The 27,635-nt window shown below is 37.9% G+C and overlaps 2 protein-coding genes across 3 annotated transcripts in view; both read right to left on the minus strand.

Moving 5' to 3' along the window:
- Positions 1-1,303: 1,303 nt before the first annotated feature.
- On the minus strand, positions 1,304-9,707 carry LOC140742915 (venom protease-like). The gene is made up of 7 exons (XM_073073984.1): positions 9,466-9,707; positions 8,744-8,877; positions 7,179-7,470; positions 6,297-6,463; positions 5,175-5,283; positions 3,343-3,517; positions 1,304-2,397 (listed from the first exon to the last, which is right to left on the minus strand). The coding sequence occupies exons 1-7, from the start codon at positions 9,524-9,526 to the stop codon at positions 2,166-2,168; spliced, it is 1,170 nt and encodes a 389-aa protein (XP_072930085.1). The 5' UTR covers positions 9,527-9,707; the 3' UTR covers positions 1,304-2,165.
- A 2,048-nt stretch (positions 9,708-11,755) lies between these two features.
- LOC140742912 (B-cell receptor CD22) overlaps positions 11,756-27,635 on the minus strand; it is a 168,684-nt gene continuing 152,804 nt past the window's right edge. For both annotated transcript variants that reach the window (XM_073073982.1, XM_073073981.1), the window contains 9 exons: positions 24,325-24,525; positions 22,867-23,030; positions 21,507-21,660; positions 20,725-20,855; positions 19,781-19,940; positions 18,873-19,211; positions 16,223-16,498; positions 14,976-15,152; positions 11,756-14,155 (listed from right to left, as the gene is read on the minus strand). In XM_073073982.1, the coding sequence (XP_072930083.1) occupies positions 13,980-14,155; positions 14,976-15,152; positions 16,223-16,498; positions 18,873-19,211; positions 19,781-19,940; positions 20,725-20,855; positions 21,507-21,660; positions 22,867-23,030; positions 24,325-24,525 (1,778 nt within the window). In that variant the 3' untranslated portion in view covers positions 11,756-13,979. The remainder of the gene's footprint in view (positions 14,156-14,975; positions 15,153-16,222; positions 16,499-18,872; positions 19,212-19,780; positions 19,941-20,724; positions 20,856-21,506; positions 21,661-22,866; positions 23,031-24,324; positions 24,526-27,635) is intronic.

Genomic DNA, 27,635 nt, shown 5'->3' on the forward strand with positions numbered 1-27,635 from the left:
GTCATCAGTTCTTGACAATTGTTCAAAATTTTTGAATATTTAATAATAATTGACCGTTTAAAGTGGGTAAAATAGTTCAAAAATTCCGTTACATACATACATAACTATGTAGACACACACATATAAAAGTCAATCTAATAAAAGCGTAGTAATAATCAAATCTCTTAGTTGTCTTAATAAGATTTCGTTGGCACCGTTTGTGTAAGAAGTTATCAGACCAATTGTAACTTACATGGGTTTTTCCTGGACGTGCCATATGTTGTTCATATTGTGCGATTGCGTGGATAAATACGTACATACTCTTATATTTAAATAGGCCACCTTTGCCACTTACTATCTCTTTTTTGATTGGTAGGTAACTCAACCTAAAACTGATTGGTAGGTATTTATTATTGATATGTAATGTTCTGATTATAGCGAACAACTTATTTTTTTATCAAGACATTTCATTCTTTAGCAGCAGGTTACATGAACAGGAGGCATAAACGAAACGCGTTATCCATAAAATTATTTCCAAGAGGTAATAAAGTCTATCTGTATATGACAACTTTCAATCTTTCTTTTATTATTTTGTTTTTTATATTATATATAAAATTCTCGTGTCACAATGTTACTTACCGTACTCCTCCGAAACGGCTTTACCGATTTTCACCAAATTTTATATGCATATTCAGTAGGTCTAACAATCGGCTACTATTTTTCATACCCCTAAGTGATAAGGGTTGTTGACCTTTAACATTTTTTTATTTATATGGTAAAATAACCTTTGCTGGGTCGGCCAGTTTTTTTATAATATTGAAGAATTAAAAGATTATATTCTGCACTGTGAGCTTCAATAAAGCAAAGCCCGGTTAATAGTGCAATCTATTTTTTATTACAAACGAGCTTGCAGTCCACCTACATGATAAGTGGACCATGCGGCCCATTTACATCTGAAAACATCACCATATGAGATTAGATTTCTGAGGTCGAACACAAACGTGTCGCTATTGACGAGAACTAAGTTGGAATTCCTGGGATAAGTATGTCATTCTTACCAAAAACACTTCAAACTGGAACATAACAGACAAACATTATACTTACTTTACTTAGCAGGCAGAAATAGGTGCAAAAACTTTCAGCAACGCCAATTTTAACCCCTCAGGGGTGGAAATTTCAAACAAGATTAAAACATTATTATTATTTTGATCTCTGGTACAATCAGTACCCTTTATATTTTAAATATAAAAATACTGTATTGTATTGTATTTTATAAATATGATATGGTTTACATATTAGGGCGTCTAAATAAAACAATAGGTAATAATTTTTACTTATTTATTTACAGACCATAATGATAATACGTGATCACTCAAACCGACTACGAGAAAACTTTATTAAAATGGCCAATAGCTAACACCGGTTATCTATAACCAATCTATCCAATGTTTCGCGTACCAAATATCTATATGTGACAATTTCTAAACTAGAAATCGATTAATTTGTTCTTTGGTATGTAAAAAAATACACAGATTAATGTAGTAATTTATGAAATATTAGATTAATAACCATTTTGGGTAGAAAAAAAAATTGCTATGTGCGAGTTGACCTTGCATACGGAGGGTTACATATGTCTCCCTTAACACACCAAAAGTAGCATAATAGTTTGAGCTATTACAAGAAAAGATTATCTTATAAGTAATTTCTATCATAAAATTTACATATTGCAATCATTTAAATTTATTAATAATCATAAATTTGTCTCAATACTGAGAGCGGACTGAAAATCAGTGTAGTGTACTAGTGTATAGTCCGCGTAAAACTGCGAGTCCGCTCTGAATATAGAAATGTATCGCGTCGTCATAGCAAATTGTATGACTACACCTCCTTGCAACAACTTCAGCCTTGGCCTGCAGAACGGTATGCAATACATTATCCGTAAAATTGTATATTTATAAGTCACAATTTTCTCTACGTTTTTGTTATAAATGTATTTTATATAAGCGGCGAACAACATACCGGCCTCACATGCAAAGGGTTCCGGGTTCGATCCCCGGCCAGACCTAATCCTAGTGTGGGGTTGTGAGTGTAGAAAGCGTTTAATATTTATTATTATGTTATGTAACTGATTTGTTCTTATGTTTGCTGTAGTCCTTGTTTTCGTAAATAAACGTTATTGTTATTAATTATTCCTTAATGGTATCCAGAATCCAGTCCATATATTTTCTGACATCGGTGTAAATTCCAGGAGTTCGTCCACATTCGGCGCCACCATTTGATACGATTCCAAACTGGACGTACCTGATCAAGCCTCTATAAAAATTCTCCAGAATTAGTGGTCCACCGGAGTCACCGCGGCAAGAGTCCTTATGTTCGTTCCCAGCGCAGAATCGTGTGGAATTTTCATTGAAGTCTCCTCTAGAATATTAAGATATTATTGTTATTTCAATACGTTAATTTGCAAGGTTGTTTTTATAAAATTCATGAAGTAAACGACTACATATGGTAAGATGTTACTGGCGATGAACAAGTTACTTGATGAATATTGCCGCTCATAGAGATCTGTAATCAATCGGTTATAGCAACAGTCGGCAACCTTTCTGGTAGCAAGGGTCTGATAGTAATCAGGTAATGTTAGACCGCATTTATGGGTAGATAAGCAGTGTTCCCAACCGTACGATAATTATCGTACATGTACGATAATTTGATACCACCGTACGATGTACGATAGCGAGTCATTATCGTACGCAAATGTACGATAATTGGGTACTTGAAACTTTTTGGGAAACTGTTTTAATGAATTCATAAACGTATTATATATATGCCTTTAATTGATAATTTTTTCGAAAAAAGGGCGATTTATTAATAAATTTTTTTTTTTATTACCGTATCTGCCGAAAAATTATCGTACATTTCATAAGAACGCGAATAAATCAACAATAAACAAACAACAATAGCACGGAAGAGCAAAAAAAAAAAAAAAAAAAAAAAAAAAAAAAAAAAAACCACCACGAGTCGACCTGACTCACCTGACTCGGCACATCTCTACTCGCGCCCACGTTCTTATGAAATGTACGATAATTTTTCGCCAAATAGGATAATTTTACGCCCCTGGTACGATCAACGCCATCTCCCAGGTTGCCAACACTGTAGATAAGTTGTCGATAAATAATAGTTTCTATATAATATGTAGGAGGGGCCGGGAGGCCTATAAAAGATCAGGTTTGCAGGTGTACAGGTTGCTGACCCCTGCGATATAGGATTGAAGTCATGAATGTTGTCATTGAAATCGATCACAGATGCTTAGATGCCCCTGAGGAGTCGGATATTCGGAATGTAAAGAAAACAAAGATACAAACGCACCTGTAGAAACCTGCGCAAACGTCTGGTGAATTGACTGGAATAATAACTTTGCGGAGAATGGAAGATACAGTATTGTGTTCGGTTAGTCCCCAACCGGTAACCGTAGCCATTTTGTTTACTATAGACGCTTCGCGCAGTTCCTTAGACACTGGTAAGCAAACTGCTTGTGCGTTTCCTGAAAATTTATATGTTATGTATGATCATCATTAACAGGAAAACTTTAGGATGGAACTTATTAGCAAAGTAAAAAAGAACTCGGTTTGTTTTTGTTGACCAACATACGGTAATTTTAACCTTGGAACGTCCTTAAAAACTATTTTTATTCCCATGATCATAGATAATGCATTAATGTCTCCTCTCAAAATTATCGTGTTATATATACAACTCGAGAAATACTTTATAAGTAAGCGATGAGCATATAGTCCACCTGGTGGTAAGTGGCTACTGCCGCCTATGGAAACAACCCCACATAAGATATACAGGGTGTCCCGTAAGTACCACGACAAACTTGGGGAGAACATAGGTGAGGGTCTGACCTCTCAGAGAAAAAAAAATTACCTTGGTCAAAGTGTCAATTTAAAGTTGAAGAAAAAAAGTTAAGGCCGTTTTTGCATGAAAGGGACTGAAACCAACTAAAACGTAATGATCGATTTTTTATTTAAATTACGGTTTCTACCGACTCACAACGTGTCAGGCGGTACTACAATCACATTAATACCTATATAGTTAAACACTTAAAAATATCATTGTTCATTTGTAAAAAAACAATTAAGTAACTAACTAGCAAATAAAGTAATACAATTTATTAAGACAATTTTTACCTACTTTGAACTGTCGTTTCGAAGTGAAACTTCGTACATGTATGTTATTTGAATGACAATATCATAATTTGACATCTTGGAACTAATCTGAAGGTGGAGGCAGCAGGTGTATGGTTCATTTCTTAGTAAATCCCTCGAGTTTGGGCTAAATTGGTAAGAGATCTACCATCCATATCCTGACTCCATCATTATATATCATCATATCTCAAGCGTAATTTAAATAAAAACACGATCAATACGTTTAAGTTGGTTTCAGTCCTTTTCATGCAAACACGTCCATAACTTTTTTTCTTCAACTTTAAATAGTAAGTGTGGTACCTTTTTGAAATTTCTATTAACTGGACATATTTTTTTGAGCAATGTACACTTATAGTCCAGTACTTTTTTTTGCACCGCGACGAGTCAGATTTGAGGGAAAAATAGTAAAAAAAATAAAATCTAAAAATATCCCTATTTTTTTATGGTTCCGTTCCATCTTTTAACCAATTTACATTTCAATATGATAGACCAACTATCTGATAGTATTTAACAGAAAAAATAAACACTGCATCACCAAATTTGTACACGCAGTTAACGAACGAAGATGAAGAGGGCTGAATTTCTCAAAAAATGTAAAACAATTGATAGTGCAAAAACGGTGACACTTTTACTAAGGTATTTTTTTTTCTCTGAGAGGTCAGACCCTAACCTATGTTCTCCCCAAGTTTGTCGTGGTACTTACGGGACATCCTGTGTATGCCCCTATCGGATGTCTGGCACAGTTGCGCCGCTACCCCTGAGTACTAATCTGGAATGCCTCGGAAAAGTCTGTCTCCCTTACACAACCTTTAAAGCAGAACGCAGCAGCGTGTAATACTGCTGTTATTAGGCTGAATACTTTTCTAGCGAGACTCAGACGTCATTCACTTTAGACAAAGATGTGGTATTGCTAACGGTTGAACTTAATTGGTTCTACCAGATTCCAAAATTATAATAGATATAAGTACTTATTCAAATTCAAAATTGTCTTACTGCGGTCAAAGTTGATATCATGTTTAAGCCGAATCAACGCAATATCGTCAGCATAATCCGGATAGCCTTTATAAACCTGGTGGTAGATGATTTCTTCCTGTTGTATATCCTGTAATTAAGATTTTAATTAGTTGCTAGGGATTTAGAAGTCTCAGGTTGTTACTGTTATAAATTTGTATCGGAGATAGATAGATACTGCTATTCGTATTTTAAAGGAAGAAAAGGAACGTTTTATGCAGAGCCGGATTTAGAGGTCTAGAGGCCTTGGGGCAACAAAGGAGTGGAGGCCCTCTGGCCAAATTATTTTCCGAATAAAATGAACAATTTTTTCAGTTGAGTTTTTCAATAAATATTTTATTGTGAAACGCAGGTAAGATTCAGATTCAGAAGCAGTATTCATGTTTGTACGAAGTACTGTAGATAAAGGTAAAACAGGGGAAAAAATATCAAAGGAAAAGATATATTTTTTTTACTAGTGTTTACTAGTCGGAATTTAAAAAAAAATCCGACGTCTCTATTGTGGGGGCCCCTCTTTTGTGGAGGCCTAGGGGCTGCCGCCCCGGTTGCCCTTCCTTAAATCCGGCCCTGTTTTTATGTCTTGGGCTTAGGCCACGGAGGTTGGAACTCAAGGAATCCACTTATTCGTGCGCTTTGACACGTCCGTCGTTCGCCGCTGCTGAAGTAAGACTGACTGGAGTCGACGGAAGGTTTACAATCTCATATTTATTATTTGAACCACAGGTACTACAATACACCCAGGTACTACCCAGGTAGTACAATACATCTTGGCATAAAATCGAAAAGTACACCACAGAAAAGTCCAATTCGTTAAATTAGGCTGGCGTTAGTTTAGCAAGGGGCTAAATTTAAAAAGGGCCAAGAATATATACGAATTAACTATTCTAGTCACCTAAATTTTTGTGACTAAAGTAGTCATCACACCTTATTCCGTCCATTTATTAAGTGATAATTAATTTATAATAAGTACATAACTTTGAAAAATCAGAGGTGCCTGGGATTAGAACATCGAACCCTTCGATCAAGCCGAGTTCCTTAACCACAAGGCCACTGTACCACTGACGCTGGATGATTTATTTGGTACATATTATTCATCACATTTACCTGAATATAGCTTTCACAAACATTGCCGTCACAGTCTTCGGCATAACGCATGTCATATTCGCCGATACGAACCCCGGCCACCCTCAAGTTGACCACGCAGTGAGCAGCTGTGAGTATGTAGCGGGAGTTGATCACTGAACCCGAACATTGAAATTGAGTGCCGTAATCTGAAAATATATTTGAGAAGTGAGAAAAGCCATCCAAAACGGTAAAGGAAGCGACATCTTATATTAACATTTTTTATAATATAGGAGTATCCACTTACCATGAGGTGGACTGCATGCTCGGAGTAGCAGAAACTCCTACTACTACTCCGAGCATGCAGTCCACCTGATGGTAAGTGGCTACTGCTGCCCATGGACATAATATGTAATCAACCCCAGATAGGATTCGATATTCCTACCTGAGGTCGGTCACAGATGCGCCGCTACCCCTGCGGACTAAGCTGGAACGCCTCGGAAATGTCTGTCTGTACCCTACCACACCCTTCAAACCGGAACACAGCAGCGCATATATAAAAACACCAAAAAAATATACGCGACGAATAGATAACCTCTCTTTCTTTGGGAAGTCGGTTAAAAATAGGGATTGGTGATAAAAGGGTAAAATATAGGATTTAGGATTAGGATTGTATGTATTTTTAATGCCACATTATAAAAAAAATAAAAACAAAAAAAAAAGTTTAAATATTTAAAAAAAAAATGTTAAGGGTGAACAACCCTTATCCTTTAGGGGTATGAAAAATAGATAAAAGTCGATTCTCAGACCTACTGATTAGGCATATAAAATTTGGTGAAAATCGGTAAAGCTGTTTCGGAGGAGCACGGTAACTAACACTGTGACACGAGAATTTTATATATCAGAAGAAGATAGACTACTTACCAGTGTAGTAGCCAATGAGTGCCATCCAAGGATATTCGTACATGTTTGCAAGAATACCACTAGTTATACGCGATTCGTAAATGTCCCCACAGGAATCTGGCAAGAGACGCAAATTTGGGTGATCTTTGTTCGCTGGAATTGGCGTAATTGGCTTAACTGTCGTAACTGGCGTAAATGTCGTAACTGGCGTGATTGTCGTGGCTGGCGTAACTGGCGCAACTGGCTCTTTACCTACTTCTATCCGGCTAGGAAAGTCCACGGGCTTTTCTGTTTTGAATAATGAACAACATACCTGGAAAAAATGAAAGTTAAGTTGAGATTGCAAACTATTTGTTTATATTACAGAAGTATTAATATAAAAGTGTATGGCAAGCAATGATGGGCTTATTAGGGTTCCATACCCAAAGGGTAAAAACGGAACCCTATTACTAAGACTTCGCTGTCTGTCCGTCTGTCACATGGCTATATCTCCGGAACCGTAACAGATTTTTTACAGAAGATGCATAACGGTGGCCGCTATAACAACAAATACTAAAAATAAAATAAAGTTGAATATTAAAGGTGGTCTCCATACAACAAACCGGTTCTTTTCGGCATTTTTCGATCTAACTGTTAAACCGTACTAGGAAGACGGTTGAAATTTTTACAATCCGTTTAATAGTAAAACTGGTATTATAATAAATACAAATAAGAGACATAAAATATTTTTTAATACAGTTATTTTAATTTTATTATACGTTGATTACGTATAATCGTCGTCCCATCGTCACCCCAACGCCATCTATTATTGTGTTATATAACTAAGTATTGTTGAAAATAATAAAATTAATAAAATAATGAATATTTGGTGGTACGGAAGCCTCCATGTGCGAATTCGACTCGTACTTGGCGAATTATAGTAAAACTTGACATCTCGATCGAGTGGTCCGTGGTTAGAATTGCAGGCATGCACCTACGAGCATGTAGTCCACCTAATGATAAAGGGTCACTACTGTCCAGGAGCATCAGTAATACCGCAGATAGAAAAAGAGTCCCAACAAAGATCGGCCATATATTCATTGCTACCCCTGAGGTTTAAGGCTGTTTGTCATTAATTATCGGTATCGGCTCGGTAGCGGTGGTCGGTGGACAAACAGCGTGGTTAAAATGACTCGTATGTGCTTCTTCTTGACTAAACATTGTCAAACAACACATCAGCGTTTAAGACTGTTGTCATTCGTTAGAAATAAGTGTTACGTTAGTACCTGAAGGTTGTAGAACCCTTTGTGTTTCGACTCCGGCGGCCCCACCGCCACACCTATTTCTACCTTATAACAATAGTTTTAAACACTGCTGTCTTCTGGTTTAAAGGGAAGGAAGACATACTTTTCCGAAGCGTTCTAGCTTAGTCCTCAGGAAGTAGCGACGTATCTATGGCCGCCCTCAGGTAGGAATATCTAATCCTATCTGGGGTTGATTACAGATGTCCATAGGCGGCAGCAGCCACTTACCATCAGGTGAACAGCATTCTCGTCTGCTACGTCCTATATTATATATAAAAATGCGTAATATTGGTATGAACAAACCTTGGTGACTCGGTTTTGGATTCCGCATTTTGCCCGTTGAATTAACTTAGCTGTTTCCTGATCCTTTTTACGTAAAATCTTCATTGCTTCCGGGCACTTATAGATCAGCATACAGTCGTCATTACTGCAATCAGCTATAGGTGAAACAGATTAATGTAGCTTTTGCTTTTGAGGGTTTCGTACACAAAAGGAAAAAAATAATTAACAAAAAAATACAACCGACTTCTATGTTTTTTTTCTAAGAGGCTTTTTTATAATATAGGAGTAGCAGACGAGCACGCAGGCCACCTGATGGTAAGTAGCTACTGCCGCCCATGGACATCTGTAATCAATCCCAGATAGGTTTGGATATTCCTAACTGAGGTGGGCCACAGATGCGCCGCTATCCCTGAGGAAATGGCTGGTACTAAACCAACATTTATTTCAATTATTTTTTACTTTGGGACTTATTATTTGTGACTTATTTTTTACTTTGTGAAGTCGGTTGTATTTTTTTTATTAAATTTTTTTTTCACCGTTTTTAGTGATGACTTTTATTAATATTTTTGTTTGTACTATTTCATTATAGAGACAGGAAACGTTTAATGAAAGACCCTACATATCTATCGTTAGAACTTGTAAATATAATTAATTTAATTATAGAAATATAAATAATTATGATAATTCATAGCAGATTACAAGGTTGCAGACAAAAAGCGTGGGTAATAAATTTATATACTCACTTGTACACGTTACTTGCGTGATAACTGCTAGGAAACTTAATAATAATGTTGCCGTAAACATTATCTGTGATAATTATTTGCAACAGGAATAACGGACGCTTCCCAAGACCTCCCAGTTAAGACTAAACTTATCGTTTTCAATTTAACATTTACGTAGGTACTGCTCACAATAGCGTTTATGCTTTATTTATATGGACCTCATTATTGAACCTAAATGGATGATAACACACTCAGCGCGAATATAATTGCAACAAATGAGATATAGCTGTATTGAATATGTAATCCATTGCTATTGTAAAAAATATATTGCTTTTTATTGAGATGTTTTTTTTAATAATATTGGAGTAGCAGACGATCATGCAGTCACCTAACAGTAAGTGGCGACTGCCGCCCATGGACATCAGTAATCAGTCCCAGATAGGATTAGATTCCTACGCGCCACAGATGCGCCGCTATTCCTGAGGTCCAAGTTGGAACGCCTTGGAAAAGTAGTCTGCCTAACCACACCCTTCAAACCAGAATGTATTCTGCTGCTGTAGCAGCACTTAACAGTGCTGTTATTGTAGAAATAGGTGTGGCAGTGGTGCCGCCGCGGTTGAACCACAAGGGTTCTATTATATGCAAAATTATATTATTATTGTTACATTAAATGCCTGAATTATCAGTGGTTTACTTAGTCAGACACAAATACGAATATGTTTTCCTTATTATGGTGAAGGAATTATATTGTTACCCATCCACAATATATAACTTAATCTTAGACTTTGTTATAATGACTCACACTTTGTTAGTATGGCTATCTCACAAGAATTTAAAGAGTGCAATAATAAAGGCTTCTTCCCTAAGTTTCATACTTGAAAACATACGAAGTAATGGAAATTTAAATTTAAGCTAAACCAAGTTAACTAAGTTAAGTCAAGATTACTCTGCTCAAAATAGATAGTACCTATTCTTCCTTATTTTTGACAGAATTCAAGCTTTAAAAACACGAAGCGTTTCCTTTAGTTTGCGCGTGTGGAGGCGAAATTGAACCATAAATTATACGAGTAGGTATACTTAACTAAAAAAACTTTTGTACTCTGAATTGAAACTCTTTACTCTTAAACTCTTTGTCATTAACAATTATTTTCTAGTTTTTAGCAATTTAGCCATTAGCAATAAAAGCGTTTTTTAGGTTTTTTTTTTAACTTATTTATTTAGTCTTTATTTAAAGAACTTTAGCAATTTCGCTCTGTAATAGATTACAATATGAACAAATTTATTTAATCGTGACTGACTTAGGAACGACGTTCACCCATCCATTTGAGAGGCGAAAACTATTTTACATCCAATATAGTATGATAAAATACTCGTATATATCGTGAGTGACTTGTCTAAAATCCTGGCGTGAAAATTATTCATTAAAATTCAAAAAATGTATTGAAAAACATATTCTTTTCCTTTAGTTTGTTTTAAGTATTTTATGCCCATATATACATTATGCATCCCAGAGCTTGATCCTCCTAAGCGGCACTTTCAGATAGTGTAAATTATACAGGCCAACTTTTTATTCAACACTAGTTATTTTTACCAAAAAAGAAACACATTTTATGTTACGCCATCTGAAATATAATATTATCATAGTTCAGTCTTTTACTGAAGCCTAAATTATATTAAATTATATATGTTTCTATTTCCACAATGAGATGATGTACCTATGCGTAATAATCTATTAATAATATAAAGAAATACGGGCATTGTGACTTTATCGGCGTACGTCATAATGTTTAATTAACAAAAACATAAACAATCCAATTAGTGCCAATTATCTGTGTGTAGTGTTATTTACGTATAAGTTTTGCTCTGGGGAATCCATTTGGTTGTGTCTATAAGGAAAAGACCATTTAGGTCACGTAGGGTTGTGTAAGAGGCTTTTTAATCTCTAGGGACGAGGGGGGGATAGGACTAAAACGGGGCTCCGGGGTTGCGGGTGGCAAGAGTGGGAGCTCGAACCCCTCGGACACGACCCCGGGAAGGACGGCGGTCTGTGTGGTCGCATACTGTTGTGCACACCAGACGGTGTGGCGAGCGACTAGCTCACCTGGGCGGAGCCCGACGGTGCAATGCGCTAAGAGGACTCCGGTTGCGTTCCTTTAGAGATCCCGGAGTCCTCTACACAGCGCCGAGGACGGCCACCGGGGAGGTATTAGTGCGGTAAAAGTCCCATATAACCCGGCGTCACTCCCATGGCGTCGGGTACCTTTTGAAGGTTTCCCATTCGTAAAAAAAGGTTTAATAATAATGACATATATCATCTGTTTAGCGTTTTAATGAAGACGTCTTTACAATTAAAGCATAATTACATTCAGTTTGGCAGTGCGGCTTCCCGTTTTCAACAAATCTGGCATTTATTCATGTATTTAACAATCTTTGTAGCTTTGTAATTAATTTTCATTATTTAACTTCGTTAAAATCTTATCAAGTATAATACATCCTAGCGACTTAAAACTAAATAATTTACAGAATAAAGGAGACTGGGCAAATTTGTATGGAGTCATGAGTCAGTGATGCCACTTATGAATAAAGTTTATATGTAAGTCTTGATTATTTCAAACTATGAAGTAAATCTTATTTTTGTTAGATGTGTAGAAATAGATTTTTTAATAAGAAAGATGAAGACGCTTTCTTGACTAGGTGTCCCTATTTCGTGGGTGCGAAAGACACGCACAAAGGCAAATGGACAAACAGCAGACCTAGAACAAACAGATCGACGGTCTCTACGTATAAAGCGACATGTCACAAACGTAGGTTTACAGGAGAGCGTAATTAATGTTCAAACCACTCTAGAAATAATTCTCTATACAATTCTAAGAATATTTTTTTTATAATGTTGTTATAGCTTTCGAAATTTTGTAGTATTATTTTTAAATATTGTTTTTTTTTTATATTTACCAGTAAAACTAACAGATTACTGTTTCTACGTGAAAAGGCAAATAAAAGTATGCCAGACAAGTCTGAGATACAACTTTATACGTAGGAAACATGAAAACGGTATTGATATCTTGCTCAGATTTTACATTGATATCTTACTTTTGTAGGTTAGAAAAACAATAACATTTTTTTTGTTCTTACTTATTATTTATAGCGGAAAATGTGCTTTTTAGACGTGATGTTAAGTTAAACATGACCGCGTTCATGCCGAGTGGCGCGCTTTTTAAGACATCGTACAAAGCGATAAGTATAGATATCCGCATTTACGACACCTATTTCCTGTAAATGTTATATTTGTTCTCCTATACGAATGGTAAATCTAGTAAAATACATCATATTTAAAGAAAAATCTTATATAGGCATACGCGTATGGACAATCCAAAGCCGTATATGCAATAAAAAAAATTGCAATTTTTGACATGTCGCTTTATACGTTGGGACCGTCGAGATATCTCAATTCATCATTTATGTATCTCTGACCGGGAATCGAACCCGGAACCTTTTTAACTGGGTGGCTTTTTCAACTGGGCATTGATAGGCAATTCCTTAAGGATCTATCACGAATAGCGAAATGCCCAGTTGAAAAATTCATCCATTTTTTATAAAGTATTTTTTTTATAATATAGGAGCGTGCAGTCCAATTCATGCTAGTAGTAGCGACTGTCGCCTGGGACATCAATATTAAACACCAGATAAGATAAGATTCCTACTTGCGGTCGACCGCAGATTCCACTACCCCTGTGGACACAGGAATACCTTGGAAAAGTAGGTCTCCCTTACCACACCCTTCAAAATAGACCACAGCGCTTAACACTGCTGTTAAGGCAGGTGTGGCGGTGTTGCCGCTGGAGTCGAACCGCAGAGTTCTACAAGCATAATTTTCATTACTGGCCACAAGATCATCATCATCAATCCATTACTGTCGCACTGCTGGGCACGGGTCTGTTTTCAGAATGAGAAGGATTAAGCCATAGTCCACCGCGCAGGCCAAGTGCGTATTGGTAGACTTTACATACCTTTGAGGATTTTTTTTTATTATAAATCTCTCAGGTATGCAGGTTTCCTCACGATTTTCCTTCACCGTTTAAGCAAGTGATAATTAATTTCTAATACGCACATAACTTTTGAAAAATCAGGGGTGCCTGGATTTGAACCTCGGCCCCTCGAGAGGCCGACTTTATCACTAGGCTATCACTGCACAAGATCACGCTACAAATGAAACCAACAGCCTTCAAACTTCCCTTTCTCTGTGTGAGGTTAGGGTGACGTCTGGCGGCGGCGGGTCCCAGGTGTCCCAGGTCAACCTCGGACCCCTCGATCGTTAGGCCGAGTTTCTTAACTACTAGGCTATCACTGTACAAGATCACGCTACAAATGAGCCCAACAGCCTTCAAACTTCGCTTTCTCTGTGTAAGGTTAGGGTGACGTCTGGCGGCGGCGGGTCCCAGGTGTCCCAGGTGAACCTCGGACCCTCGAGAAGCCGAGTTTCTTAACCACTAGGCTATCACTGCACAAGATCACGCTACAAATGAGCCCAATAGCCTTCAAACTTCGCTCTCTCTGTGTAAGGTTAGGGTGACGTCTGGCGGCGGCGGGTCCCAGGTGTCCCAGGTGGGGCGCGGCTTGCGGCGGCGGTCCACTGCGGGCGCGGACTCCCCGGAGCCGTCCGAGTACCCGCTGCTACACGATCTGATGCTGCAAGACGCGTGGACTTTGTGCTCTGCAAGATTACGATATACAGGGTGAATTTTTCAAATAGGCCTTCATGACTAAATCAGAAACTATAAGGATTAGCGAAAAATGCTGAAAGGAGTTACGGGGCCGATTTTGATAAAAACTAAAACTGCAGTATTAGTTTTTTAAATTACGCTTTTCCTTAACCGGGAAATAAACGAGTTCATTTTAAAAAAATACACTCTTTATATTATTCCACTATCTGATAGTGTCGCTCATAAGGATCAATTTCTGGGAAATAATGTTATGTGACAAATTGCGTTAAGCGCTGCTGTGTTTTGGTTTGAAGGGCGTGGTAAGGGAGACATACTTTTCCGAGGCGTTCCAGCTTACTCCTCAGTGGTAGCGGCACGTCTGTAGCTGACCTCAGGTAGGAATATCTAATCCTATCTGGGGTTGATTACAGATGTCCGTGGGCGGCAGTGACCACTTACCAGGTGGACTGCATGTCCGTGAGAACCGCCGCTAGAACCAGAGTGGCCTAACAGCATTTTAATGATTTTTGACTTATCTGTATTTTCGTAATTTAAAAATATTGTAAAAAATAACTCAAGACTATGTAAAGATAACCTCTTATAGTATCTAGGTAATCACTTGCGACGTCATCCAGCTGCAGCACCTGGATGACCGGGACTGGCTTGCTCCTGGACCGTCGAGCTAGTGGCCGATCTCAGGTAGGAATATCTAATCCTATCTGGGGTTGATAACAGATGTCCATGGGCGGCAGTGACCACTTACCAGGTGGAGTGCATGCCCGTCTAATCCTATTGTATATAAAAAAAAACTTAAACTATGCAAGGACCCACCTCCAATAGTATCCAGGTAATCTCTTGCGACGTCATCCAGCTGTAACACCTGGATGACCGGGACTGGCTTGCTTCTGGACCGTCGAGCGAGCCTCACCACCAGCGTTGTGGAGATCAGGAACACCGCCACCAGGACCACTGCGCCGACGGAGATACCCACGTCTTTTTCCAGGAGGACTGAAACGACAAGATTTTAAAATATTAATAATATAATTGCAGATTGACTGCTGGTCCTCTTATGATGGGATTTTCGGTTTCGGTTTCGGTTTAAATTCGAATCTTTATTCTCAAAAGAATTATCAAGAACTTATCTAATCTTACAATTAAGTACAATATTCGGCGTGCATACAAATATTTTATCATAATCTTAAATGTTATATTCACATTACTAAAGATTTACAATGTGGTTAGTTTTGTTAAATGCAAGGTATACGAAGCGCAAGCGACGATAAATTACACGGATGCAGAGTGACTAGATTTTCTATCAGAAAACTTCTGTTTTCTGCTTCTCAGTTGAAAGATTAAACTCTTTTATGTGGCTTAAGGGCAGCCCTGTTTTAAACATTTCAAATCTCTAAAGGTGGTTAAACACTTTGTGGTTCGACTCCGTAGGCATCACTGCCACCTATTTCTGCCTGATGTTAAGCGCTACTGTCTTCTGGTTTAAAGGTGTAGTGAAAGACATACTTATTTTCTTTCAAATTAGCCCTTGAGGATAGAAACAAATTTATGCCGACCCCAGGTAAGACTAGCCTTATATACGAGTGATTACAGATGTTTCTGGCCGGCAGTTGTTTTTTACTACCAGGACTGCAGGCCCATTTGCTACGTTTATAGTAGTCTGTACTATAAAACACTTTGTTCTATTTTGACAAATCATCAACAACCCATTACTGTCTCACTGCTGGGCACGGGTCGTCTCCCATAATGAGAAGGATTAGGCCATAGTCCACGACGCTGGCCAAGTGCGTATTGGTAGACTTCACTTACATTTGAGATTTTTTTCATAAATCTTTCATGTATGCAGGTTTCCTCACGATGTTTTCCTTCACCGTTTAACAAGTGATCATTAATTTCTAATACGCACAAAACTTTGAAAAATCAGAGGTTCGTGCCTGGGATTTGAACCTCAGACCCCTCGATCGAGAGGCCGAGTTTTTTAACCACTAGGCTATCACTGCTACTACATTTTGACCAAAACGGTACTGAGTTTCTATAGTATTGAAAAAATCGAAAACTATACTTACAATGCCACCAAGGTGGTGATGCAATTTCCAGTAAATTTTCCGTTGGCCTCAAGAGAAGAGCTCTGGAGCATCCGTATCTGTTGCAAGCGGAGGCTCCTGCCTCATCACCAGCTTTTAGTCTTCCCAGGGGACCTCTCACGAGCCAGGGACTCCCGCCGCCTTGTGCCAACGGCTGGCTGGTCCCGTAACCCATGGACCCACGACGTTCTAAGAGCAACGAAGCATTTGATGTCGACATGCGCCACACGGATACTTCGTAGTACGTCGCGTTTTCCACTAGAAAGAGTAGTATTCAATCATTGATTAGTAATACTCACTCCTAACAAGAAAATGTAACCAGTTTTGAGAATTGAAATAGTTGCGTAAAAAAGTTTCGTCAAGTCTCCGTGCTGAAATGTCCCTAAAATATATGAAATACTTATTTATTTACTATGTAAATTACGCAGTATTACTTATTTATTCGTAAATTTCCTCTAAAATGTTTTTTATTTGTCAAGAATTAAAAAAAACACATGACAAATAGCTGACAAATCAGCCTTTTAGTGGCTTCATTCAATTTCAAGGTGGCGAAGTATCATTACTTATAAAAGTAATTATTCAATGTAATTATTACAAAGAAATATAGTAAATAATTCGCCAAGTACGAGTCGAACTCGCACATGGTAGCTTCCGTACTACCACATTCATTATATCTTACTAATTTTTATAAAATAACCATATCAAAATATGTTTTATCGTTCTTATTTGTATTTATTATAATAGCAGTTATAGTAGTAAACGAATTGTAAAAATTTCAACTATCGTTCTAGTACTTTTTAACAGTTAGATCGCGAAATGACGAAAAATACCGGTTTGTTGTATGGAGACCCCCTGTAATATTCAACTTTATTTTATTTTTGGTACCTATTTGTTGTTATAGCGGTCACCTTTATGCATCCTCTGTAAAAATTCACGTGTCTATCTATTACGGTGTCAGAGATAGAGCCCTGTGACTGACGGACAGACGGCGAAGTCTTAGTAATAGGGTTACGTTTTTACCCTTTTACGGAACCTTAATAAGATATATAATATATTATAGGGTTTGTGCTACTTTTTATTTTTCTGTAGGTAAGTTAAAGCGGTAAAATATATGTATGTAATACATAGACATTTGAATTTCTAGAGTATGAATAACGGTTTGAAAATAATTGGGGTTGCCATACAAGGAACTGCTATTTTTCAAAGTTTTTCGCTTTATCTATTGAACGGAAATGCCACAGACCTGTATCTGCACCCTTAGTATAAGTTTTTACGTTTTTACAAAAATGACTGTTTTAGTATTTGTATACGTAGTTGCCCATACATTTCCAATCAGCGCCCCTAGCGGACTGTATCAGAACGTATTGGAAATATATGGGAAATGCGTAAACAAAAACAAATACAGCCATTTTAGTCAAAACGTAAAAACTCACACCAAGGGTACTGAGCTCTGCGGGAAATAAGTAGACAATTGGAATTTTCACAAAGCATTAACTTCTATGGTCGTTAGAATAACGAATAAAGATAAAAAAATAAATGAAAATTTAGCAGCACGGAAACCTAAGTGTGCGAGTTCGACTTCCATTTGGCCAATTACATAGATTAGTAAAGATATCTCACTGCCTTGTAATTGAACGTATATACAGGGTGAATTTATAATCATTCTGGGAAGTAATGATAAATAACAAACTAAAGGAAAAGCCTAGACACCTTTCAGCATTTTTCGCTAATACTTATAGTTTCGGATTTGGCCCTGAAGGCCTATTTGAAAAATTCACCCTGTATATAATACTATTTATGTAACGCAAATTATATTTAGAGTAAAAAATCGCTGCACGTGTATATGGTATCAATCCTTTTCTTATGAATTTAATTCCTTAATTACGTACGTAAATATAATTTACGTAAATTCGTAAGGAAAGATGATAACATTTACTTTTGCGGTAATTTTTATTTTAGTTTATCGTCACTTGAACTATTGCTCCCAATTTGGTTAGCTGGAATAGAATGGAGGCTATCTAAATAAAATTGTTTTGTTATCAGCTATACATAATAATGACGTGCATTAAAATGTTTATGTAAATACCAGTTTCATTTTTGTTGGTCAAGTTTGAAATTGAATAATCATTATATATATAAATGAATAATTATATCTAACTAGTCATAGTGATAACATTTGATCTTTTATACGTTTTATTACTTTACTAATCAAAATATGATATTGTTTTTTCACAGAATTGAGGTGAATAATGAAAAGTTTTTCCTTGTTTAACTTATTTTAACGATTACGTCTTTTTATGTTGTTGGCGGAGTCATATACTATGAAGAAGTTAACAAAAAAAATACAGCCGACTTCCATGTCCACTACAAAGTAAGAAATGATTGAAACAAATGTTGGTTTAGTACATAGTTCTGAAGTTGGCGTTCAGTATATTTCGTTGGATAACACAGCGTCCAATATGATTGATTTCCTGATTTCCTTATAATGGGACCATCTTGTAAATATATTTTTTCCAACAAAAAAGTTCAAAATCGGTTCAAAAACGACGAAGATACCCGCGAACAAACAAAAAACAACATATATACGGTCGAATTGAAAAACCTCCTTTTTTAATTAAAAAGAGAAAATTACCTGGTATACATCTCATTTGAAATTCCTGGTACTCGAAAGCGAGGTCGCACTGTTGAGGCGTGGGAGGCCTGAGTTGTTCTAGGCTGAAGTTCCTCCTACACGGCCTGTCTTGTGAGGCCACGCCGTTACCAGCTTCGCAGCTGGCGTGGAGTGTGTTCGCTAGAGGACCAGTCACTTGGCTGAGTGGCAGGATCGCGGACCCTGTGGTCAAGTGCTGCACGTCCATGCCGAAAGGCTGGACATGCCAGAAGTAGGTGTCGGGGGTCGGCAACGCCCTCACATTGCAATTTAACGTTTCCTTAACTAGGGTTATGCCGTGCTCCGCGCATTCCGGCGGGTCTGAAATTAAAAATGACGTTAAATGTAAATTGTTTCTATTATATTAATAGTCTATTAAAATGTTACATGAGCGTTGCTTAGACCTTCTTTAATTTTTAAATTAGGGCAAAAAGTTAAATAAATATATTTATAGTGCAAAATATTGTGCTACAAATGATGATTTTACAATTTTTTGTAAGACGCATAGTTTCCAAGATATCGCGAAAAGTCCATTTCAAAATGGCGTCCCAGGAACAATGGTGGCGACCCCACAAACATGAGATTAAGCTTCTATTGACCCCTCACACATGTCCCAAAAATAAAATTGCGTCTTCTGACAAATGCAATGCATGACAAATATTCTGTCCTTAATTTGAAACATTTCAATGGACTATAAATGAAATATTTGCTATTTTATTTTAATATTTGTTGTTATAGCGGCCACCGTAATATCCTCTGCAAAAGTCTCTATCTATTACGGTTCCAGAGATAGAGCTCTGTGACAGACGGACAGACAGCGAAGTCTTAGTAATAGGGTTCCGCTTTTACATTTTGGTTACGGAACCCTAAAAATATCGAATATTACGTACAGAAAACAATAATACTGATATGTTCGGCCATGGTCTCCCCGACGCTATTCCTCGCGGAGCAGGAGTACTGGCCGGCGTGCTTGCGGCTCGCTTCCTCCACAAACAGGTCTTTTGAGGAGGTATTGTAGCCCCAGATACCGTCTGGTTTGATTTCCATATCCTGGAAGGTTTAACATGTGTACAATTAAACAAAATTCAAGTGTTTGAAAATAAAATGCATATTGTTTATATGTCTATGGACTTTGGCCTAATCCTTCTCATTTTGAGATCCGTACCACTCCCAGCTGTGGGACAGTAATGGGTTGATGATCATGGACTAGATTATATATTAGTCACTTCATAGATTAATACGAGTGTAAATTCAAACTGTAATTTCGTTTATTATTATTATTGTGTTTTACTTTTGTGATGTATGCTTACAGTAAGTCTTTGATACTCACCTGCTATGAATAAGTGATTATGCATTTATTGTTAATTGGCTCATATAAATGTAATAATAAATAAATGACGAGACCATCACATCCACTTTCCTACATACTCCACAGATTACCTTTGAGGATTTTATTAACTTACAGTTATAAGTCAAGTTTTTTATGATATCTTCCTTTGCGTTTGGATTCGAATATACACAGCGCAAGGGCAACCACTGTTTCCTGGGTATTATGGACACAGACAAAGACGATGACATAAAGACCCAGATCCAGACCCAGAAGAATCACTCGGCGGGAATAAAACAGAACTGTTTTAGTAGGTCGTGGTACGAAACAAAATAATGTTGATGCAATATGAAATAAAACTTTCCTGAATTATGGTTTTTAAAAGATGGTCGTAGGGCCCCTGGAACGCTTTGCACGTCAGACCACCTCACCTCGCGGAGCGTCAACGTTTTACTAGTAGGTTAAGAACATGAATTTGTATCACCAAATTCATGGAAAAGAACTTACATTAAAGTACCACGTAAACTTCTCAACCGGTGGGTTGGCTCTCACTTCACATTCTAAATGCATCGGATCCAGCTCGACCACCTCATTCAGTCTTCCATCTCCTACCTTTGCTACTTCTACTATCGGGCTATCTGGAATCGTATTAAAGTTTGTTGATTTACATTCTTGCTTACATGAATACGGTTATTTATGTCTATAATATTGAAGGTGGTAGAACCCGTTGTAGTTCGACTCTGGCGGCACCACCGCCACACCTATTTCTGCCTATTACAGCAGTGTTAAGCGCTGCTGTATTCTGATTTAAAGGGTGTGGTAAGGGAGACATACTTTTCCGAGGCGTTCAAGTTTAGTCCTTAGGGGTAGCGGCGCATCTGTGGCCGACCTCAGGGAGGAATATCTAATCCTATTTGGGATTGATTACAGATATCAATGGGCGGCAGTAGCCACTTACCATCAGGTGGACTGCACGCTCGTCTGTTACTCCTATATTATAAAAAAATGTATATAGGTACCTATATGACGATACATTATCTATATGAAGAGAGATTATCTATTCGTCGCGTACATTTTTTTTTTCATATGCGCATAATGCGCTCATATTGGATACGCTGTTTACGCGGTTATCCAACAAAACATATTGGGCGCCGACTTCACAACTATGTACTAAACCAACATTTATTTCAATTATTTTTTACTTTGTAGTAACATAGAAGTCGGTTTTATTTTTTTGTTATTTCCATTGTACATTGATATTATTATTTTATTGTATTTGAACAACTTACATGTAACATTCAAGATAATGACATCAGCTTTAGAATCGCGCCCCGCCGCCATAACAGTGTTTGTGGCTACACACGCCAGCGTCGCTCCATTGTCGGCCACTGATGGTGTTAGCTCCAAGAACGATATGGCGGTACGGGTAGAATTCACCCAACTCTGAAATGAGGTTTAGAATAAAACTAGTAGTATTGTTAAAGAAAAACTCGGTTGCTTACTAGTCGGTCACTCTTACGCTGTTTGTCCACCAACCACCGACACCGAGCCGATACCGATAATTAAGACGGCGCCGAGGTAGCGTACATACATTTGCTATAGCAGCTTGTCCACTACCACCACGTCCGTCACCCGAGCGCCGTCATCCCATAGTAAATGTATGTGTACGCTACTTCGGCGCCGTGTTTAATTATCGGTATCGGCTCGGTGACGGTGCAGTGGACAAACAGCGTTACAGTTAAGTCGAATCCAACGACCTCATATGTTAAAATCCGTCAAGGTCCGTCAAAATCTTTGGGTTACAGGGCGTGCCCTAATCCCGGAGTTCTCCAACAAGCGTTGAGGTCGGCCATCGGGAGAGTTTTAGTTCGGTTAAAATCCCACATAACCCGGCGTCTCTCCCACGTCGTCGGGTACCTTTTGAAGGTTTCCCCTCGTGAAAAAAGGGAACACCTATTTCCGCCTAATAACTATAATCTTAAGCGCTGCTGTGTTCTGATTTGATATGAGCATATTATTATGCTAATGGGCACTTACTTATGCAAGGCTTTCCAACTTAGTTTTCAGGTATCAACGCATCTGTCAAAATTCAGGTTAGACTGATATTATCTGGAACTGATGACAGATGCTCGTAAATGGCAATCACCACTTACTGGTGGACTGCATGCTCGTTTTGTACTTTTCTCCTACATAAACCCATCACTGTCCAGTTACTGGGCACAGGTCTCCTTTCAGAATGAGAAGGAATAGGCCATAGTCCACCGAACCAAAACCGAGTTTCTTAACCACCAGGCTACCACGTATCCTACTATCATTGAAAAGGTGGTAGAACCCTTTGTGGTTCGACTCCGGCGGCACTACCGCCACACCTATTTCTACCTAATAACAGCAGTGTTAAGCGCTGCTGTGTTCCGGTTTGAAGGGTGTGGTAAGGGAGACAGACTTTTCCGAGGCGTTCCAGCTTAGTCCTCAGGGGTAGCGGCGAATCTGTGGCCGACCTCAGGTAGGAATATCTAATCCTACCTGGGGTTGATTACAGATGTCCATGGGCGGCAGTAGCCACTTACCATCAGGTGGACTGCATGCTCGTCTGCTACTCTTATATTATAAAAAAAAAAAAATCATAACAAAAAAACTTGAACGACTTACCTGGTTGCTATGCTGCGTCAAATGGCGATGATCCAGCCACCAGGAGAGCTCCGGAGGAGGGTAGGAGCCGTACGCAGCACACTGGACTATTGCCGGTTTGCCTGCTTGCAAGATGTCCTCTATCGTGCCTTGTACCCAGTGAATTGATACATTATAGGCCGGTACTGAAAGTGGGAAAGAGACATGACATTTGAAGGTGGTAGAACCCTTTGTGGTTCGACTCCGGCGGCACCACCGCCACACCTATTTCTACCTAATAACAGCAGTGTTAAACGCTGCTGTGTTCCGGTTTGAAGGGTGTGGTAAGGGAGACAGACTTTTCCGAGGCGTTCCAACTTAGTCCTCAGGGGTAGCGGCGCATCTGTGGCCGACCTCAGGTAGGAATATCTAATCCTATCTGGGGTTGATTACAGATGTCCATGGGCGGCAGTAGCCACTTACCATCAGGTGGACTGTATGCTCGTCTGCTACTCTTATATTATAAAAAAAAAAAAAAACATAGCACTTTTTAGTAGTAGTAGTAGTCTTATGTAATTCGCGAACGAACTAGTTCGAAAGAGCGCTCCCACAAATGAACTACGCGAACTAGATCCCCAATTTCCCGCTCCATAGTTCAGAAGCTCCTAACTAAACTAGTGATAAAATGACGGTAACCGAGCTAATGTTGTCATATTTTATATGAATCAATAGGTATATCCTGTTTTTACCGCTCAAACATTTTAATTCATGCATTCCTTTATCTTGTCACATAGTCTACAAAATTCAAATCTACAAATTGATTAAAAAAAGGCAGATCTTTTAGTTCATCCGTTCTTCAGTTCCCAATTGTTCGGTGAGCAGCTGGGAGTAGACGAACTAAAATAGCTAACTAGTTCGTTTAGGAGCCCTGAACTAGATAGAGCGATCCCAGTTGCGAACTATTACTTTTTAGAATACACAATAATGCTTAAGGAACCCTATCGTACTTAAAGGGTAAAAACGGAACCCTATTAATAAGCCACCGCTATCTGTCCGTCTGTCACAGAGCTCTATCAGCTAAATCGTAGATATATACTTGTTTTTTTATACAGATTGTGTAATAATATAGTCACCATAACAACCAATACTAAAAATATATTTCTCCATACAAGGCACTAGTATATGAGTATTTCACGTTTTTCGGTTTATCTATTATCTATCGAACGGTAATCGGTAGACAATTTAAAATTTCACAATGCATGTATCTCTATACTTGTTGTGATAACAAGTTCTAAAAACAACCCTCTGTTTATTTTCATATTTTTTTACTATTTGTTAAGCATGCCACTAACACCAAATAATGACCACGACCGCTCTGACAAGAGTGTAACGCTTAAGAAGAATTTGTTAGACGGATAGAAAGACAGACAGCTTAGGCTTAGTAACCTGTTTCCGTTGATACCCTAAGGATACGGAACCCTAAGGTGTGTTTACACTTACAAAACAGTTCAATCTGCAACGCAGCTGATATGGGTCCTGTCAGCTGGGTGTTCGTGGCTCTGCAGGAGAGGGGGGCGGTGTTCTCGCGAGAGAGAGGGAGGTATAGCTCATTCTCTCTCACGCCAGGGATGTCGCTGTTCCCGTCTGAAGCGTCTACCAGCACTTCGCCGGAGTACCACGTGATGCGTGGTGGGGGACGACCTGGAAACAGTGATTATTAATTATAATCAAATGCTTCTACAAATTTTGCGGATGTGTTTTGAGACGCCCATATTAGTCCTCATTTGTAGCCGTAGATTAGTAAAGATTACTCACTCTTAACAAGATAATGTAACCAGTTTTGACAATGAAATTGTCACTGTCATCTTTTTTCGTGTTTGAGAAATATTTCAGAAATGTAGTTTTTAGATCATTTACGAATGAAACGAGATTTCTCCGTACATTTTTTTCGATTTCGTGGTTTTGCACCACTTAACTGCACATGTCGGCATTATTCCGCGTAAATTACGCCATTAAGTTTAGCAGCGTTTGAGCCATTTAATGGCTTCCTTCAATTAGAAGGCGGTGAGATATCTATACTTATCTATGGTTGTAGCAAAACATCTGTGATCGGCTTTAGGTAGAACCCTTGTTCGATAAGGAATTAATAACCAGACACCGATGGAATAAGCGGCAATGGACATTTACCGCCCATCAATGGACTGTGTGTTCGTACTTCTTTTTTTAATAAATATAATTATTATATAAACAAAAAAAAAAATACGTGTGGCACTCGGAGACTGCCGCGGTAAAGCTATTGCATAGCATTTTTTATGCTATGAAAACGCTCTGAAGGAATTCCAGAAATACAATATATTCTTCCATAATCATCAACATTTACATTAATACATCTTTATCCACTATTTTATCATATCTCCATTATATAAGACATTGCAAATATCAGCTGACATTTCATAACTCCAAGCAAGACTGAACATTCTAAAATATAAAATAGAAAAGTATTTAATAAGTGACATAAAGTATTAACAACCAGCAATATAAATGGATCAATGCGATGTGCCTGTGACATTTGGCCGAATGTTACAGGTACATCGCATTTTTCATTAATAAATGCACTTTGTTTATTCATATTTAAAACACTTTGTACACATATTATTTGTACCATAAATCATAATGGCGTTTTGATTTTGTGCTGTCAAGTCTGTCAGTTGTAATTGTACGTTTAAAAATAACAAACACTCTTTTACGTTATTTTATCAATCCAGAATTCAACATAGCTTATGTTGATAAAACATATTATTTGGATAATATGGTACTATAATTTTGAATTTTATAATGGGAATATAAAATATACTTCACGCAATTTTAAGATTTCTGCACGGATTATAAAAAAATGTGTATTACTGCCATCTGTGTTCAAGTTGACGAATTAAGGTTATCAAATAAAATAATAAGGAATGTAAAATAATACTTTATTCAATTATATCCATATTTTTCTATTGACAGTCAACAACTCGGTTGCCTGGAGACTTGATATCCAACAGTCCTCCACCGCTATTTTCACTTACACCACCAGGGGCGCCGGCAGCATTTGGTCAAGGTGACGGCGCACCAGTATGCCATTTTCAGTTCTGACTTCATAATAGAGTCTACCTAATCTTCGGATGACGACTCCGAACTCCCATTTAACTCTTGGGTTGGTGTAACTGCGGACTTGTACCTTATCACCTTGTCCGAACTCCTGCGTTGGCGGTGCATTGTAATGTAATCTGGATAGTGGGGCGGATTTCTTAAATAAGGCATGCATATAGGTTCTTACCTCTCTGCCGAACATTAACTGATAAGGTGATAACTCTTTTGTATTAGGTGTACGTCTCAAGCGTGCCTTGACAGTTAACAGTTTATCAAATAAACTTCCGCTCTTGCTGATATAAAAGAACATTCAGGTATTAGCCGATTATTTTCTTTTTGTACATTCAAAAATTTAAATTTTAGCTTTGTATATATTTCTTCAAATTCGTACCTGTATTTTATTTCCTCTTCTAAATTTTCTTCTGTAAGCCATTAAATTTTTTCTTGAATCGCGTAGAATTTGTTCAAATTTTCTTGTAAAGAATTCAGTCGTATATTTATTTCTTCAATGTCAATTTTTTCTATTCCCGAAATGTAATTTTCGGTTCGTTTCATTAACCCACGTAATGTGGCTCGTATTTCCTTATTGTTTTTTAGTTCATTCGACATCTCGTCGCCAATATCAAATAAAATAATAAGGAATGTAAAATAATACTTTATTCAATTATATCCATATTTTTCTATTGACAGTCAACAACTCGGTTGCCTGGAGACTTGATAGTTGGATATCAAGTCTCCAGGCAACCGAGTTGTTGAAAGGTGTTACTTATTTTCGTTACGGAATTTCTCGATTCGGTCGCCGCGCTCAAAGCCCGCGATAAAAGCTATGCAATAGCTTAATAAGACGAATCGAACGTAGGGCGCGCCATAAAATGAGACACACATGCGTACATACTAGGGTTGTTGCGAATATCAGCATCAGCATCAGCATCCGCTGATTATCAGCTTTCTTTTAAATATCAGCATCAGCATCCGCATCCGCAACAAAAGATGCTGATATTGAAATTGTAAAGTGTTCGCTGAAGGCGGGACCGAGCTTAAATCACGTGGAGTTTTAGCCAATCACAGAAGTTTATAAACACAAGTTTCAACAAACAATCATTCGATTGTATTGACAACGTAATTTGGTCAGACATCAATAACTTTCGATCATAGTTCAATCAATCAATAACAGAATTATGTATTCAATTCATAATGCCACATCCAGTGAAAAGTACAATATGACCAAATATTTCGTTATTGAACAAATATACCACTGCAGAGTGGAGGGTAGCTTAAGTGGATGTTGGTTTGGTACATGGTTCTGAAGTCGGTGCTAAATATATTTCGTTGGATAACGGCGTAAACAGCGTGTTCAATATGAGCGCCGGCTTCGGAGATATGTCCTGAGCCAAAATTTGTTTCAGTTGATTTTTGCTTTGTAGTGACATGGAAGTCGATTGTATTTTTTAATTAATTTTTTTTTTCACCTTTTTTAGTGATGACATACTAAAAATCTTACAAATGCACTAGTCGCCCTAACGATTTTTGAAAGTTCCCCTCGATTTCTCTGGTGATCAGATCCTTATTTTCTTATAATGGAACTACTTTGGAAATATCTTTTTTTCCAACAAAATAAAAATCATCCAGTTCGGTTCATAAACGACGAAGTTATCCGCGAACAAACATAAAAAAGACAT

This window comes from Epargyreus clarus, unplaced genomic scaffold (genome assembly GCF_041222505.1).
Source record: "Epargyreus clarus isolate Ecla_fem2 unplaced genomic scaffold, WU_Ecla_fem_2.2 ptg000006l, whole genome shotgun sequence".
NCBI classification, from domain to species: domain Eukaryota; kingdom Metazoa; phylum Arthropoda; class Insecta; order Lepidoptera; family Hesperiidae; genus Epargyreus; species Epargyreus clarus.

Excerpts from the sequence above, each read along its gene's own strand:
- LOC140742915 (XM_073073984.1), bottom strand. The coding sequence starts at position 9,526 with ATGTTTACGGCAACATTATTATTAAGTTTCCTAGCAGTTATCACGCAA. Across the intron at positions 5,284-6,296 it reads TTTGTGAAAGCTATATTCAG|GATATACAACAGGAAGAAAT; the intron begins GTAAATGTGATG and ends TCTTAATTACAG. Across the intron at positions 3,518-5,174 it reads TGATATCAACTTTGACCGCA|GAAACGCACAAGCAGTTTGC; the intron begins GTAAGACAATTT and ends ATAAATTTTCAG.